This window comes from Gopherus evgoodei, chromosome 1 (genome assembly GCF_007399415.2).
Source record: "Gopherus evgoodei ecotype Sinaloan lineage chromosome 1, rGopEvg1_v1.p, whole genome shotgun sequence".
NCBI classification, from domain to species: domain Eukaryota; kingdom Metazoa; phylum Chordata; order Testudines; family Testudinidae; genus Gopherus; species Gopherus evgoodei.
The window spans coordinates 273,157,429-273,175,378 of NC_044322.1; the positions used below are offsets into that span (position 1 = coordinate 273,157,429).

Below are 17,950 nucleotides of genomic sequence, written 5' to 3' on the forward strand. Positions count from 1 at the left end.
CTTTCATGAGCACCCCCTCTGTTTGGCTGTGTCCACGGTCTTTAAACCAATCCCAGCTCTGCCATTAGGCCATAGCCCCAGGGCTTCCTCCATGGGGACAATGTTTTTGCCTTCTTAGTCTGTTTTGGCCCTAGTCTTCAGCTGGGCCTCCGGAGAGTTCAGTCCCCTTCTAGGGGTTTACTAATATCCAATTGTAGGCCCTTCCCCAGTGGCCTGTAGCAGGAGGGCAGCCTTCACCAGTGCCTTACCCTTAGCCTAGGGCTCTTCTAAACTCAGGACCAGTAGCCAGCCAGGAGCACTTGCTTTGCCAGTCCCTATTAGCACTGGGCTGTCCATTGTGCGGTAGTTCCCTCAGCCATCCACACTCCTCCATCTGTAGCAAGGAATTACTCTGTTTCTGGCTGTTCTGTAGCTCCTTTTTATAGGGCCCTCCTGGGCCCTGATTTGCTGCTTCCCCTGCAGCCACTCTAGCCTGCTTCAAGGACCTCTCCACTGCTCCTTACCTGGGAAGAGTGTGGCAAGACCCTGAAGCCTCCAGCTGGGGGCCTCTGGGCCTAGTCCACCCAGTCACATCTTGGTAAATTGTTCCAATGGTTAATTACACTCACGGTTAAAAATTTACACCTTATTTCCAGCCTGAATTTGTCTCACTTCAACTTCCAGCCATTGGATTGTGTTATACTATTCTCTGTTAGACAGAAGAGCCTGTTATTAAATATTTTCCCCCCATGTAGGTACTTAATCTTCTCTTTCTTAAGCTAAATAGATTGAGTCTATCTATGAGTGACTCTATCACTAGATAAGACATGTTTTCTAATCCTTTAATAATTCTTGTGGCTCTTCTCAGAGCCCTCTCCAATCTATCAACATAAAATTGAATTGTGAACACCAAACCTAGACACAGTATTCCAGCAGTGGTCGCACCAGTGTCAAATACGGAGGTAAAATAACCTCTCTATTTCAAATCGAGATTCCCCTGTTTATGCATCCTGGGATTGCATTAACTCTTTTGGCCTCAGCATCATACTGGGAGGTGATGCTCAGTTGATTATCCACTATGATCCCCAAATCTTTTTCAGAGTCACTGCTTCCCAGGATAGAGTCCCCTATCATCTCGCTAAAAGCAGCAAAGAATCCTGTGGCACCTTATAGACTAACAGAGGTTTTGGAGCATGAGCTTTCGTGGGTGAATACCCACTTCTTCAGATGCATGTAATGGAAATATCCAGGGGCAGGTATATATATGTGTGCTAGCAAGCAAGCTAGAGATAACGAGGTCAGTTCAATCAGGGAGGATGAGGCCCTGTTCTAGCAGTTGAGGTGTGAAAACCAAGAGAGGAGAAACTGGTTCTGTAATTGGCAAGCCATTCACAGTCTTTGTTCAATCCTGAGCTGATGGTGTCAAATTTGCAGATGAACTGAAGCTCAGCAGTTTCTCTTTGAAGTCTGGTCCTGAAGTTTTTTTGCTGCAGGATGGCCACCTTAAGGTCTGCTATAGTGTGGCCAGGGAGGTTGAAGTGCTCTCCTACAGGTTTTTGTATATTGCCATTCCTAATGTCTGATTTGTGTCCATTTATCCTTTTCCGTAGAGACTGTCCAGTTTGGCCGATGTACATAGCAGAGGGGCATTGCTGGCATATGATGGCGTATATTACATTGGTGGATGTGCAGGTGAATGAACCAGTGATGGTGTGGCTGATCTGGTTAGGTCCTGTGATGGTGTCGCTGGTGTAGATATGTGGGCAGAGTTGGCATCGAGGTTTGTTGCATGGATTGGTTCCTGAGCTAGAGTTATTATGGTGTGGTGTGCAGTTACTGGTGAGAATATGTTTCAGGTTGGCAGGTTGTCTGTGGGCAAGGATTGGCCTGCCACCCAAGGCCTGTGAAAGTGTGGGATCATTGTCCAGGATGGGTTGTAGATCCTTGATGATGCGTTGGAGGGGTTTTAGCTGGGGGCTGTATGTGATGGCCAGTGGAGTCCTGTTGTTTTCTCTCTTGGGTTTGTCTTGCAGTAGGAGGCTTCTGGGTACACGTCTGGCTCTGTTGATCTGTTTCCTTATTTCCTCATGTGGGTATTGTAGTTTTGAGAATGCTTGGTGGAGATTTTGTAGGTGTTGGTCTCTGTCTGAGGGGTTAGAGCAGATGCGGTTGTACCTCAGTGCTTGGCTGTAGACAATGGATCGTGTGATGTGCCCGGGATGGAAGCTGGAGGCATGAAGGTAGGCATAGCGGTCGGTGGGTTTTCGATATAGGGTGGTGTTAATGTGGCCATCACTTATTTGCACCGTGGTGTCAAGAAAGTGGACCTCCCGTGTAGATTGGTCCAGGCTGAGGTTGATGGTGGGGTGGAAGCTGATTTCAACAGCTTCCACCCCACCATCAACCTCAGCCTGGACCAATCTACACGGGAGGTCCACTTTCTTGACACCACGGTGCAAATAAGTGATGGCCACATTAACACCACCCTATATCGAAAACCCACCGACCGCTATGCCTACCTTCATGCCTCCAGCTTCCATCCCGGGCACATCACACGATCCATTGTCTACAGCCAAGCACTGAGGTACAACCGCATCTGCTCTAACCCCTCAGACAGAGACCAACACCTACAAAATCTCCACCAAGCATTCTCAAAACTACAATACCCACATGAGGAAATAAGGAAACAGATCAACAGAGCCAGACGTGTACCCAGAAGCCTCCTACTGCAAGACAAACCCAAGAGAGAAAACAACAGGACTCCACTGGCCATCACATACAGCCCCCAGCTAAAACCCCTCCAACGCATCATCAAGGATCTACAACCCATCCTGGACAATGATCCCACACTTTCACAGGCCTTGGGTGGCAGGCCAATCCTTGCCCACAGACAACCTGCCAACCTGAAACATATTCTCACCAGTAACTGCACACCACACCATAATAACTCTAGCTCAGGAACCAATCCATGCAACAAACCTCGATGCCAACTCTGCCCACATATCTACACCAGCGACACCATCACAGGACCTAACCAGATCAGCCACACCATCACTGGTTCATTCACCTGCACATCCACCAATGTAATATACGCCATCATATGCCAGCAATGCCCCTCTGCTATGTACATCGGCCAAACTGGACAGTCTCTACGGAAAAGGATAAATGGACACAAATCAGACATTAGGAATGGCAATATACAAAAACCTGTAGGAGAGCACTTCAACCTCCCTGGCCACACTATAGCAGACCTTAAGGTGGCCATCCTGCAGCAAAAAAACTTCAGGACCAGACTTCAAAGAGAAACTGCTGAGCTTCAGTTCATCTGCAAATTTGACACCATCAGCTCAGGATTGAACAAAGACTGTGAATGGCTTGCCAATTACAGAACCAGTTTCTCCTCTCTTGGTTTTCACACCTCAACTGCTAGAACAGGGCCTCATCCTCCCTGATTGAACTGACCTCGTTATCTCTAGCTTGCTTGCTAGCACACATATATATACCTGCCCCTGGATATTTCCATTACATGCATCTGAAGAAGTGGGTATTCACCCACGAAAGCTCATGCTCCAAAACCTCTGTTAGTCTATAAGGTGCCACAGGATTCTTTGCTGCTTTTACAGATCCAGACTAACACGGCTACCCTCTGATACTTATCATCTCGCTATAGCTTACATTCTTTGTTTCTAGATGTGCACATTTAGCCATATGAAAATGCTTATTGTTTGCTTGTGGCCAGTTTACCAAGCAATCCAGATTGCTCTGTATCAGTGAGCTGTCCTCTTAATTATTTACCACGCCCTCAATTTTTGTGTTATCTGCAAACTTTGTCAGTGATGATTTTTTGTATTCTCACAGTAATTAGCATAGAGCCAAGAACTGATCGCCACAAAACTCTACAAGAAACACATCTTCTCCATGAAAGAACAGGAGTACTTGTGGCACCTTAGAGACTAAAACATTTATTTCAGCATAAGCTTTTGTGGACTACAGCAGCTGTAGCCCACGAAAACTTATGCTGAAATAAATGTGTTAGTCTTTAAGGTGCCACAAGTACTCCTGTTCTTTTTGCGGATACAGACTAACATGGCTGCTACTCTGAAATCTTCTCAATGATGATTCCCCATTTACAGTTATATTTTGAGACTCCTTAATTATCCAGCTTTTAATCCATTGAATGTTTGCAGTGTTAATTTTATATTATTCTAGTTTTTCTTCAAAATGCCAGTATCAAGTTAAAAACCTTATAAAAGTGTAAGTACATTATATCAACGCTATTTTAATCTTTATCAACCAAATTTGTAATCTCATCAAAAAAGATATCAAGTTAGTGTGACAGGATCCATTTTCCATAAACCTGTCTTGATTTTCATTAATAGTATTGCCCTCCTTGAATTCTTTGAGTCCTGAACCAGCTGCTCCATTATCTTTCCTGGATTGATGTCAGAAAGACAGACCTATAATTACTTCGGTCATCCTGTTTACCCTTTTAAAATATTGGCACTTTAGCTTTCTTCCAGTCATCTGGAACTTCCCCAGTATTCCAAGGCTGACTGGAAAAATCAACATTAACAGTCCAGAGAGGTCCGCAACCAGCTCTTTTAAAACTGTTGGATAAAACCTGCTGATATAAAAATGTTTAACTTTAGTAACTGCTGTTTAACATCCTCTTGAGATACTAGTGGAAAGGAAATAGTGTTATCATCACCATGATGAGACTATATCATCTGCTTTTTTCCCAAATTCAGAACAGAAATATTTATTGAAGATTTCTGCCTTTTCTGCAGTGTTGTTGATAATTCTACCAATTCCATCTAGTAATGGACCAAAAGCATTATTAGGATTCTTTTTGTTCCTAATATATTTTAAAAACTCCTTATTGTCCTCAACTCTACTTTAAGTTCTGCTTGTATCCCATTGCTTCCCTTATCAATTTTCTACAATTCATAGCTTATGATTTATATTAATTATTATGCAATTTCCTTTTTCTTCCATTTGTTATCTATTATTTTTTAATTTTTTAAAGCTGCTTTCACTTCCCCTCTAAACCAGGTCGATTTTTTTTTTAACTAATATGGCCTTCCTCCTTACTTGTAGCTTTTTGGGCATCTAGTAAAGTATTCTTAAATAATTCCCAATTATCATTCAAATTTTTCTGATTAAATTCTTCCTCTCGGCTGATTTGGTTCATAATAAAGTTTTCAGCTTTGTGAAATTAGCCACTTTTAACACTGATTTAGTGAACCAATTTTAGAACCTGTTAGAATTTTGGGGGGTAAATTCCCCAGCATAGAACAGATACGTGTGTGCACATGTCACTCAGACAGATTTAACGGGCTTTATTAGGCTGGAAACGCAAATGCAAAGACTTAAGCCATCTAGCATGTGGGACTGGTGTTCTTTAAACGACAGCTCTTTACGTGGTAGTGTTAAAGGTCAGAAGTCCATTGGGAGTGTTCAGGAGCAAGAAGGCCTGCTGGCAAATGGCAGCACTGCTCACCCTCTTGTTACGAGCAGTGAGCAGCTCCAGCTTTCCTCAGCTTCTCTGAGGGCCAGTCCTCACTATGAAATGTAACCATGTCTCAGCACAGTTGTTGGCAGGCTTGTTAGCTGACCTGGGGCTGAATGCCTGTAGACAAGTTCAGCCCCAGGTCAGCGAATGTTATGGCCAACAGCCATGTTCAGACATGGTTAACTTTTGCGCTGGAGATCTGCCCAAATGCTCTGACTCCTCTGAGTCTCTCGTGTCATTTTGTTTCTCTGGACAGGCGAAATGAGGGTATCTGCTACAGGATGAGCAGGACTTCAACCTACTTGAGCAAGTAACCTCCCCCGTTGTCAGTGCAGCTCCCTAGTTCTGGCTGATTCACACTTATCTGAACCAGGTGGATCTGGGCTCTTTGTAGTCTCATGTTCACAGGAGAATTGTGAACCTGAGCAGGTGGGATCACAGCAGTGTGAGCTGTCACTGTGCAATGTGTCCCCACTAGCCTCCTATTTCACCAGACCAGTGTGATGAGGCTGGGCAATTTGGCCTCTGGCTTCCTGCTTCTCTTTTCCCCCTTGTTTCTCCCCTCAGATAGCTGATGAATTGCTCCCAGACCCCATCAACTCCTCTGTTGCCTATGTCTGCATCTGCTTACATCTCTCCCCGGCAGTGCCTGCCTGTCCGTTGGTTCAGCACTGATGACTCTCCACTGCCCCAGAGGGGGCTGCTGCACACTCTCTATTTCCCTGTCCTCCCTTCAGACGGCCAGTGTCTCTTCATACTGTGCCTCACTTAAAAGGAGTCTGTGGTTTTGGAGACCCTTGTGAGGAAACAGTCACCACAGATTCTGCCCAAGACTTCTTAGCAGCAGAAGGAGGAGGGCCCAGAAGAGCCACCTTGGGCAGCAGAACGAGGCAGTTACAGGCAGGAATTTTTCCCATCCCCTTTCCAGAGAGCTGCTGGCAGCCTGGTTGTTCACTGTACAGTCTGGGCTGGGAGCTCCCAATGGACTGACTAGCTGCTACAGACCTCTCCACCCAGATCCCTCTGACATCTCAGCCATGGTCAGTCTGCTCCTTATGGTTGTAGCATCACATGGGAGCAGACAAGGTTGCTAATATAATAATAATAATAGAGATATATCTATCTCCTAGAACTGGAAGGGACCCCAAAGGGTTCTTGAGTCCAGCCCCCTGCCTGCACTAGCAGGACCAAGTACTGATTTTGCCTCAGATCCCTAAGTGGCCCCCTCAAGGATTGAACTCATAATCCTGGGTTTAGCAGGCTAATGCTCAAACCACTGAGCTAGCCCTCCCCGCAGGGGCAGGTTTGTGGGGGAGGGGCCTTGGAGGGCATTTTCCCCCCTTCAAACTGCAGTGCCTTATCCAGAGTGGGGCAGTCCCGAGGGCAGCTCCCCGCACACACGCACACTTCCTTCTCTCCCACAGTCCCCCTAGACTCCACCCCCTGGACAGGTTGTTGGCTAAGGACACATACAGAGTCGCACACAAACAGGTGTCTGGATCCCAAGTGACAGCTGATGAGCTTTCAGTCCACAGGATGTTCCTTTTCCTCCGATCCAAAACCTGTAAGGAGAATCACAGAGTGTGAGCAGCTGCCTCTGGCTTGGTGGAATTTGCAGCTCTGCTTTGGCCCTCGCTCTCATTTGCAGGAGGCTCTGCAAATGCTCTGTTTGAGCCCATAGCTTTGATATCCACTGTAAATTTTTCACAAGGGCTAGGCTCTTTGTTGTGCATTGCTTAGGGCTTGTCTACATCACAAAGTTGTAGCGCTGGTGAGGGGGTTACAGCGCTGCAACTTAGGAGGTGTACACATCTGCAGGGCATCACCAGCGCTGCAACTCCCTGTTTGCAGCGCTGGCCGTACTCCCGTTTTGTCTCGGGTGTAGAGGATCCAGCGCTGGTGATCCAGCGCTGGTAATCAAGTGTAGACACTTACCAGTGCTTTTCTTGACCTCCGTGGAATAAGCAGGTATCCCAGCATACCTGAGGAAGCCTCTGGTAATCAAGCTGGTCTCCTTCCCCGGTTTGCTCTCGCGTTCCCCGAACCCCGAGCAAGCAGGTCTCCTTCCCTGCGGTTTGCAGAGTGGTTCGGGGAACGCAAGAGCAAACCACGGCGAAGCTGGTCTCCTTCCCCGGTTTGCTCTCGCGTTCCCCGAACAAGCAGGTCTCCTTCCCTGCGGTTTGCAGAGTGGTTCGGGGAACGCGAGAGCAAACCGCGGCGAAGCTGGTCTCCTTCCCTGGTTTGCTCTCGCGTTCCCCGAACAAGCAGGTCTCCTTCCCTGCGGTTTGCAGAGTGGTTCGGGGAACGCGAGAGCAAACCGCGACGAAGCTGGTCTCCTTCCCCGGTTTGCTCTCGCGTTCCCCGAACAAGCAGGTCTCCTTCCCTGCGGTTTGCAGAGTGGTTCGGGGAACGCGAGAGCAAACCGCGGCGAAGCTGGTCTCCTTCCCTGGTTTGCTCTCGTGTTCCCCGAACAAGCAGGTCTCCTTCCCTGCGGTTTGCAGGGGGGTTCGGGGAACGCGAGAGCAAACCGCGGCGAAGCTGGTCTCCTTCCCCGGTTTGCTCTCGCGTTCCCCGAACAAGCAGGTCTCCTTCCCTGCGGTTTGCAGAGTGGTTCGGGGAACGCGAGAGCAAACCACGGCGAAGCTGGTCTCCTTCCCTGGTTTGCTCTCGCGTTCCCCGAACAAGCAGGTCTCCTTCCCTGCGGTTTGCAGGGGGGTTCGGGGAACGCGAGAGCAAACCGCAGCGAAGCTGGTCTCCTTCCCCGGTTTGCTCTCGCGTTCCCGGAACCTCCGTGCAAGCAGGTCTCCTTCCCTGCGGTTTGCAGGGGGGTTCGGGGAACGCGAGAGCAAACCGCGGCGAAGCTGGTCTCCTTCCCCGGTTTGCTCTTGCATTCCCCGAACCCCCCTTTGCAGCGCTGTTGGGCGGCTTCGTCTGGCCACATCTAACACCACTTGCAGCGCTGGTTGCTGTAAGTGTGGCCACTCTGCAGCGCTGGCCCTATACAGCTGTACTAATACAGCTGTAACAACCAGCGCTGCAAAATTTTAGATGTAGACATACCCTTAGTATTGTGCCTAAAGCAGTGCATCTACTTTTCACTGGGACCAGAACATTTCTCCTTTGCTCAGCTCCTAAATTGGAGAGAGCCCATGACATTCTCAGGGTTTGTGGAGAAAGCACTTTATATTTTATTATACTGGATGTGATCACTTTGATACTTTAGCGCCTGCAAGAGCTGCCCTTGCCCGTAGAGGTCTCAGAAATATAGCAAAAAGCATGCCTTTGATTGCAGCCATCAGTTTGTCTGCTCTGTAACTCTCCCTCATGCTGCGCTCAGCCTCTCTGAACCTGGTAGTCTGGCGTGGTGGGACTCTGACTCCTATGGGAGAGCGGTTTCCCTGATGATTCATGTTCTGGGATTTGCAGCTACCAGTGCAGATCCCCTGTTTCAGTTGGACAAATTACCTATTTGGAAAGAATTGACTTGCAGTGTTTGTTACATTGCAATAAAAACTTCAGTCCTGTCAACTGTCAGCCTTTGTCCCTGGAGGGAGCGGCCCAGATGGGGGTGGTTTGGGTGGCTCTGCTGCTCTCCATAATGTTCTTTTCCCTTGGAGAAGCAGACTAGACTCTTGAGAGTGCTCTCAATCCCAGCACCTGAATAACCAGGGACTGCTTTTCTTTGTAGACCTTATCTATCCTATGTGCCAAGAAATCTGTGCCTGGAGAGAAGGCACATGTTGACTTATATGTGGACCTCTCTGACCCTCCTTGACGTCTCTCTCATCCCCCACATGAAGGATTACTGAAAATCTAGCACTCCAGGCAGGACCACTTCTACCTGATCTGGTGACATTCTCTGTTCTTGTTCAGGGACTGGATCCTCCAGGCAGAGCGAGTTCTGTTATGCAGATCCTACAGTGCCTGTCTTTACTTACCACATACACTAGTGCCATGGTTCTTAACTGGGGGTCCACAGGCTGTTTTCAGGGGGGCTGCAGGGGCCACGGCTGAAGTCTAGAGCCTTGGTGTCCCCGGGGGGGCTAAAGCTGGGAGCTGCGGGGAGGAAGACTGGAGCCATGAGCCCTCGAGTCCCCCACGAGACTGAAGCCAGGAGCTGCAGGAGCTTAAACCAAGCCATGGTGTCTGCCGTGGGGCTAAAACCACAAGCGCTGGTGCCCCTGGGGCTGAAGCCAGGAGCTGTGGCACTCCCTGTAGGGCTGAAGCCGGAAGACCAGGGGCAGATTTGAGGAGGAGGGGCCTTGGAGGGCATTGTCCCCCCACTTCAAACTGCAGTGCCTTATCCAGAGTGGGGCAATCCAGAGAGCAGCCCCTGCACCCCCCCATACACATACACACTTCTTTCTCTCCCTCAGTCTCCCTAGACCCTGCCCCCTGGCCAGGTTGGAGGCTGGAGCTGGATTCTGCTGCTGCTGGTCACCAGAGTTGTGGCTGCTTCTCAGCTCCCAGCCCCCTTTGACTTCTTGGGCAGCTGGTAAGACCTGCTCAGGCAGGGATCCCGGCTCCAGGGCCAGCAGAGCCCTCATGAGCAGCGACTGCAACAAAGCAACAAGGTGTGCCCCCCCAGCACACATCTCCAACTGCTCCTCTCCCTGCACCCTGAGCTACATGCCTCACTGCACACAGCTCCTAGCTACCGCCTGCCTGCACACGGCTCCGAGCCACCCCATGAGCTACCCCCAGCCTGCACACAGCTCCTAGCTACTCCCTGCCTGCACACAGCTCCTAGCTACCCCCTGAGCTACCCCCTGCCTGCACACAGCTCCTAGCTACCCCCTGAGCTACCCCCTGCCTGCACACAGCTCCTAGCTACCCCCTGAGCTACCCCCTGCCTGCACACAGCTCCTAGCTACCCCCTGCCTGCACACAGCTCCTAGCTACCCCCTGAGCTACCCCCTGCCTGCACACAGCTCCTAGCTACCCCCTGCCTGCACACAGCTCCTAGCTACCTCTTGAGCAACCCCCTGCCTGCACACAGCTCCTAGCCACCCCGAGCTACCCCCTGCCTGCACACAGCTCCTAGCTACCCCCTGAGCAACTCCCTGCCTGCACACAGCTCCGAGCTACCCCGAGCTACCCCCTGCCTGCACATAGTTCCTAGCCACCCCCTGAGCAACTCCCTGCCAGCACACAGCTCCTAGCTACCCCCTGAGCTACCCCCTGCTGCACACAGCTCCTAGCTACCCCCTGAGCTACCCCCTGCCTGCACACAGCTCCTAGCCACCCCCTGAACAGCCCCCTGCCTGCACACGGCTCCTAGCCACCCCCTGAGCTACCCCCTACCTGCACACAGTTCCTAGCTACCCCCTGAGCAACCCCCTGCCTGCACACAGTTCCTAGCAACCCCCTGCCTGCACACAGCTTCCAGCTACCCTGCTCTCTGAGCTACCCCCTGCCTGCACACAGCTCCTAGCAACCCCCTGCCTGCACACAGCTCCCAGCTAACCTGCTCTCTGAGCTACTCCCTGCCTGCACACAGCAATTAGCTACCCCTCTCCAGGCACCCTGAGTTATACACCTCACTGCACACAGCTCCTAGCTACCCCCTGAACAACCCCCTGCCTGCACACAGCTCCTAGCTACTTCTCTCCATGCACCTTGTGCTACATGCCTCAGTGCACACAGCTCCTAGGCCCTAGCTACCCCTTTCCCTGCCCCCTCAGCAGTTTTCAAACTTTTTGAGCTGTCTCCCCCCCTTTGAATTATAATTGTTGGTTGTACCTCCCTACCCTCTGAACCCTGCTCAGGCGATTAAGTGAGGGGAGATCCTAACAGGTTGGCATGGAATAGATAATACCCCAAAGGAGCTAATGCCGAGGCAGGAACGGGAGTGCCACCCTGCAGTGAAATATAGAACTGTTTGGGCTGGAAGTTCTTAGGAGAGTGGCTTTAGGCAGTAGCATAGAACACGGTTGCTAAAGGCAAGTTTGAAGAGTAGGTTAAGTGGCGTTCAGATTTCATTGAGAATAACCGGATTTGGTGAACGGGGTCAGAGCCCTGTCCCATATAGTCTGATATCCCTGTTTCTTGTGCTGGGCAGTTCCTGATGGATCCTGGCCACCACCCTGTTTCTGCCAGTGACTATTGGATGAAACGTAAGAGGCAGTGGCAGCCCTGCCTCCCCCTATTTATGTACCTGTTGTGCAGTGGGGAGAAGACAGGGAAATGGATATAAGACTGTTGAGAAAGGAGCCTCTTCAACAAGAACTCCTGTCATCTGTCCTGGGGATGCTGTTTGGCTCCGGATGTCAGAGGGTTGTGTGGCGTGTGGTGCTGGGATGTGTGGGGAGGTTTGTGCATCTTATCCAGCTCATGAAGTCTTTCTTGTTGTTTTGTTCTGATCCAGGACATCAGCCATGGCTCTGTTCTGGGTCTGCACCTTTCTCTTCACGCTGATGTTGTCCAGGAGCAGCTCTTCAGACACAGAGAAACAGAGCATAGACTCTGGGTTGGAAATCTGTATCCTTCTCTCCAGGCTTCACTTGGGCAGTGAGTGAGGGCGGCTGGGGGGAGAACTGCAAGAGCAGTTGACGGGTATTAGAAGGATTAAGCACCGAAGAGGGAAAGGAGTTATCGAGGGGATCTCAGGGTTAGAATTATGGATAATGACGTAAAAGTGAACTAATGCAGAATATTTAATGAATATTGGGACCTGTTTCCTCACTGTGAGATCTAACACACTGGGGAACAGTCCCCAGGGGCAATGGTGGGAACCACATTAACTGAGTCAGGTAGAGCTGGGCTGAGACGGGGAATTGCAAAGACCAAGCTTGTGTTAGCCAGGTGATAGGAGATGAACTAGATGACCCTGACTCTGATTTCTCTGATTATGGGATAGCATCAGAACTGCTGAGCTGCCACGTCTTCCTTCATTCAGTAGGGAGGATTTATCTAGCCTCAGTAGTTTGCTTATATAAGACCCATTTCGCTTCATTCTTTTATCCTTGGTTAGCGCAGAGGCAGACTCTCAGCTTGGTGCAGAGTAGGTACAGACTGCATTCTAGACAAGAGTTTGAGCCACAGTGTGGTGACCTGTCCTGTGCTCCAGGGAGAAAAGCACAGTGACCCGTAATACACTTCCAGATACTCTCAGTGAGATTCTTGCAGGAATTGTCAGGGTTTGTCCTGTCTTAATCCATATGAATTCTCCAAAAATAATCCAAAATCTCCCACAGGCCTGGGATCAAAGCCAAAAGGTCCTATTCCTTCCAGGTCTTAGAGATCAGCCGGGCAATTCTCTTACCGGTCAGCACACACCACCCAGTCGCTATTGATTACTTCTTCAGCAGGTAAATGGACTGAACTTTTCAGCCAGATCATGCACTGATATAGCTTGGTGCTGCTCCATTGACTTCCCTGGAGCTATGCTAGCATACAGTGCTCTTCACTGGAGTGTGACAATCTGAAATGCTGTCCTTTAAGTGAACCCTCAAGGAACCAGTCAAAATAATTGCCTAGTTGAAGTGACTTTTAGCTTAAAACTTTAACCAAGTTTGCATGGGGCTATCTCACCATGATTGCCTGACACTGTTGCTGTTGGTGAGGAGCTGCTTTGTACATGGTTTCACTCAGCCTGGTCTATATCTCTTCTGTGTTTGTCATTCTTACTGGGCATCAGCAGCTGACATGGATCCTTCCTGTCCGTACCAGCCTCCCCTGGTGAAGGGTTAATGAGATTGCTGTTGCAGGATGCTCAAAGCCCCTGGTGTATTGCAGGAGAGGCTGGGAATTGACATGAGTTCAGAGTGGCTGTTCCCAGACTGCCAATCATATCAGTGGGTTGTAAATGTTAAGCTCGATGTAAGTGCTTCGTATTTATTAAATGCCCCAAGGGGGTTGTTGGCAGATGTCTGTGTTGCAGGGTTGTTAAAAGCCTGCTCCTGTTTCCCATCTCTGAACTGCTGGAGCGGATAGGCTCAGTCACTTATACGCTGCCCTCAGACACCGTGGAGGCCCCATAAATGATTGGTTGTACTGGCCTGGGTGGTCTCTCTTCTGGAGCGCTGCACGGGTGAGTGCATCTCAGCTGGAAATCATTGAGTTTGGAGTTGTGGGAGGGAAAAACTGTTACAAGCCCATAAAATGAATTGTGGGGCTGAGCCCCGCTCTGGGAAAGAGGGAAGTGGCCTGTTTGTGGGAGACTATGCAGGGTGAGGCGGGGGTTCCTAACAGTGTATCTACACTGCCTTTGGGAGTGAATCTCCCATTCCAGGTCCACAAATGTGTGCTGGCAGGGCTGGTGCTAGTGCACTAAAAATAGCTGTGTAGATGCTGCAGTGATGTTGCAGCTCAGGCTCTCGAGCATAGGAGAGCGAGGAGGTTCTGCACAGCTGTTTTGAGCACAATAACACGAGCCCTGCCAACACAGCCGTGTGCACCCGGCCTGGGAGGCTCGATCCCAGATGCAATGTAGACGTAACCTCGGATGGCTCAGTGTTGGACGCTGCGGTGCTGTCAGGAGGCAGGGCCTGGTCCAGCACTGAAGTCTGGGCAGTGGGCATGATCCTTGACAGAGCTGCAGATAAGAAGCTGTTTGAGGTGAAGCGCAAGGACCAGATGAACGCGCTGAAGAATCTGATTGAGCTCAATGATGTGAACCAACAATATAAAATCATTGACATCATGCTCAAGGGACTCTTCAAAGTGAGCGTCACCCACTAACTGCCGCCTCCATCCCTCCTCCGGGGCTTTGGGTGCCGCTGGGTGCTCTTTGGGAGCCCTCCCAATGGCTGAGCAGGGAGGGCTCAGTACAACTTACCTTTATCCCATGTTCCTACGGGCATGTCCCAGCCCAGAGCACCACCGTGGGAACGTGACAACGGGAGTGGGGGCAGGAGGGGAGAAGAAGGGGGTTGATAAGAATGAGCAGTGGGGTTGGGAACTGGACCCAAGGTCACTATGGGCATGAGAGGGCGGGACTATGTTTTAAAACAGGGTGGGAGAGTCGGGGCAGACTGCACCACCAAGCTGCCGCAGCAACAAAAAGGAAAAGGGGGAGTGAGAGGAGCCTGGAGCTGGCAGGACACCTGGGACAGGCAGGAGGAACATCAGATCTGGGAGGCAGATGGATTCACGGAGTTCACTTTCTGACTGTTCAGGTGCTAGAGGACTCCCGGGCGGTCCTTATAGCTGCAGATGTGCCTCCAGATGGGCCCTTCCCTCAGGATGAGAAGCTAAAGGATGGTAGGACTTCCTCTCCTTTGAATCCCAGTTTCCGCTTCCAATGCTCTTTCATATTTCTCTCTCCCTCTCAGTTGCCTTTTCAAATGGGCTCAGTGCAGGGGTAACGGGGGAAATTCGATGGCCTGTGTTGTCCAGGAAGTCTGACTAGATGATCTAATGGTCCCTGCTGGCCTTAAAAATCCATGAAACCATTACCACCTCTCTGGTCAGTCCATGCTGGGAACCCTTTCTCATCCACTTGGCGCTTTGTCCTGCTTCCTGCGTCATTGTTGCCGGTATCTAGAAGATCCTGGGATGGGAGTGGAGCCAGGGGACTCTGCCAGTGATCTGTGAAGCAGAACAGAATGTGGCTGTTTCTTCTGCATGGCTGATAAAAAGTAAGCACTTGGCATTCTGTCCAGTGTGCTGAACAAGGAGGACACTGGAGACCAAAACAATTGATTGGGCCACCTCATCTGGTATCCTGTCTTCAACAGTGTTCAATGCTGAATGCTTCAGAGGGAGGTGTAAAACCTCCCATAATGCATCTCTTTGTGCAATGCTATACAGAATGCGAAGGAAGAAATGTCTTTCTGACCCCAGCTAATGATTAGTTTATGACATGAAGAATGAGGACTGAGAGCCCTTACATAGTAGAGGAACACAAGAACCTCTGTCAATTACCCTCTTTCTAAGCAGTTGCTGGCCAGTAATGGTTTCAGAAGAGAAAATCGCTTCAAGGATGGAGGCTGGGGAGAGTTGTATTTTACCCTGTCCAAAGCCTATGGGCCAGAATCTGCGATGGCTGGAGGGTTGATTTATGAGGGAAACAAAGACCATCAGACAACTCCCACTCAGAGAGAGATGCACAGATTAGTATCTGAGGGATGAATTCAGCCCTGTGGGATCACTGAATTATCTTTAAGAATTTGGCTAAATGATGGCAGGTGGGGGGGTGGGGGGAGGCCATGCAAACCTTCTAAAGTACCTGTAGGCTGGAAATGGCAAGCAGAGAGGGAAGGTGAACCAAAGGGGTTTGTAACTCTGACTTAAAAGCAAGAAATTGACCAAAGGAAAAGTTGGGCTGAGTATAAAAAACCACTTCCTAACACCTAGGTCTATAATACAGGAGAGCAGTCTCCCAAGGGGAATGAGGGCTGGAGGCCATATCACTTGAGTTATTTAAAATTAGACTAGACAAGGCCCCTGGAGTTGGTAGTGTAAGGAATAACCCTGCACTGGCCAAGTCTGAGGAGGGCGGAGAAGATGCTGCCTGTTGGGCCTCTTCCATCCCTCATCTCTGTCAATAGGAAAGCTCAGTCTTCTGCCGTGTTTATTAGCCCCCCGCTGAACCAGACCCAGCCAGGGGTGCCCACTCGTTGGGACGTCTGCTGATTGGAGGAGACGTAGACAATTAGAAGTCTCCAGTCACCCAGGGCTTGCTGGTTTGAGGACATGGCCTGCATGTCACCACTTAAACTGGGATTGTCATGGAGTCCTTTTGGCAGCTTGAGAGGCGTGTTTTTCCCCAGGCCTGGCCACGCAAGTAGGGGCCACACCGAGAGTTTCTTGACTGGAAGGCGATCTCTGCTGGCTTACATGCAGAAGGAAGTGGACATGTGCATGTGCAACAAAACCCTCTGCTGACTGTCCATGTGACTCTGCCCCCTAGCCTATTCCCATGTGGTGGAGAACACAGCTTTCTTTGGAGACGTGGTTCTGCGCTTCCCCAAAATCGTCCACCATTACTTTGACCGCAACTCCAACTGGAACAACCTGGTCCGCTGGGGCATCAGCTTCTGCAACCAGACGGGCGTGTTTGATCAGGGACCTCATTCCCAAGTGCTTGGACTGGTAAGGCTTTGCGCTTATCATCCTAACTCCCAGCATGGCCGGCCCCCCTGGAGGCAGGGGACAGGCCGAAGGGAGGAGGGGATGACTGCGGTTATTGGACTGGAGAAATGGGGAGAGAAGGGAACTGAGAGAAGAGAGTCGAGAGTGGGAGAGATGGGACTGGAGGAGAGGGAGAAATAAGAGAGGTGGGGCAGGGCATGGAGCAGTAGGGTGAGAGATGCTGCTCTCCAGCACTGACTTCCTTTTGATCCACAGATGGCTCAGGAGCTGGGAATTAGTGAGAAATCTCCGGATTACCAGAATCCCTTTAAAACTGACCATTCTGAGGTAAGATGGCAAAACCACGAGTCAGTCCCTGTGCATGTTTCCTCCTCCACCTTTATCCCCTGCTGTCAGGGTTCCCTCCCCACTCTGAAGTACAGATGTGGGGACCCCATGAAAGACCCCCTGAATTTATATTCCACTAGTTTAGGTTAAAAACTTCCCCAAGGTGCAAATTCCTTTCCTTGTCCTTGGATCTTAGTGCTGCCACCATGAAGTGATTTAAACAACCATTCAGGGAGGGGCCACTTGGAGCCCAATTCCCCCCAGAATATCCCCCCAAGTCCCTTCACCCCCTTTCCTGGGGAGGCTTGAGAATAATGTACCAACCAGTAGGTTAACAAAGTGAGCACAGACCAAATCCCTGGTTTTTAGGACACTGAAAATCAATCAGGCTCTTAGAAGAATAATTTTATTAAAAAAAAAAGTAAAAGAATCACACCTGCAAGATCAGGATGGAAGGTAACTTTACAGGGTAAATAAAAAGATTTAAAACACAGAGAATTCCCCTCTGACTCTGCTTCCCAATTACAAAACAGGAATAAAATTACCTCTTAGCGTAGGGAAAATTCACGAGCTAAAACAAAAGATAATCTAACACATTTCCTTGCTATTACTTACAATTTCTGTTTTTTTAAATGTGCCAGTTCAGGATCTTTTTAGGAGCTGGGTTACCAGCTTGGTCTCTCTCTTTGTCCCAAGAGCGAACAAAACAAAAAAAGCACAAACAAAACCTCCCCCCCCCCACCCAATTGAAAGTATCTTCTTTTCCCATTGGTCCTTCTGGTCAGGTGCCAACTAAGTTAATTGAACTGATTATCCCCTTACAGATAAGTGATTCTGTACCTCTGGCTAGGAGGGATTTGATGTTACTGCATACATAAAGGTGGTTACCCTTCCCGTTATATTTATGACACCTGCACTAAAGGCAGCTGGTTTAAGAATGGAAAGGCCAAACTTTCGGGGCTGTTGATGCCTGGGGTAGAGGTAGGGGAGGATTCTAAGTTCATGCTTAGTGTTGTCCATGATGGCTGCACCATTTGGTGAGCAATCTGATCATGCTTTTCCCTTCCTCTCTCCCCCGACCCATGGAGCAGTGCC

General features: G+C 49.8%; 1 protein-coding gene across 2 annotated transcripts in view; it reads left to right on the forward strand.

Annotated features, from left to right (window-relative positions):
• Window positions 1-17,950, forward strand: part of CCDC134 (coiled-coil domain containing 134) — a 31,064-nt gene that overhangs the window by 9,884 nt on the left and 3,230 nt on the right. For both annotated transcript variants that reach the window (XM_030547562.1, XM_030547565.1), the window contains exons 2-6: window positions 11,859-11,971; window positions 14,034-14,155; window positions 14,611-14,695; window positions 16,347-16,528; window positions 16,784-16,855. In XM_030547562.1, coding sequence (XP_030403422.1) covers window positions 11,859-11,971; window positions 14,034-14,155; window positions 14,611-14,695; window positions 16,347-16,528; window positions 16,784-16,855 — 574 coding nt within the window. The remainder of the gene's footprint in view (window positions 1-11,858; window positions 11,972-14,033; window positions 14,156-14,610; window positions 14,696-16,346; window positions 16,529-16,783; window positions 16,856-17,950) is intronic.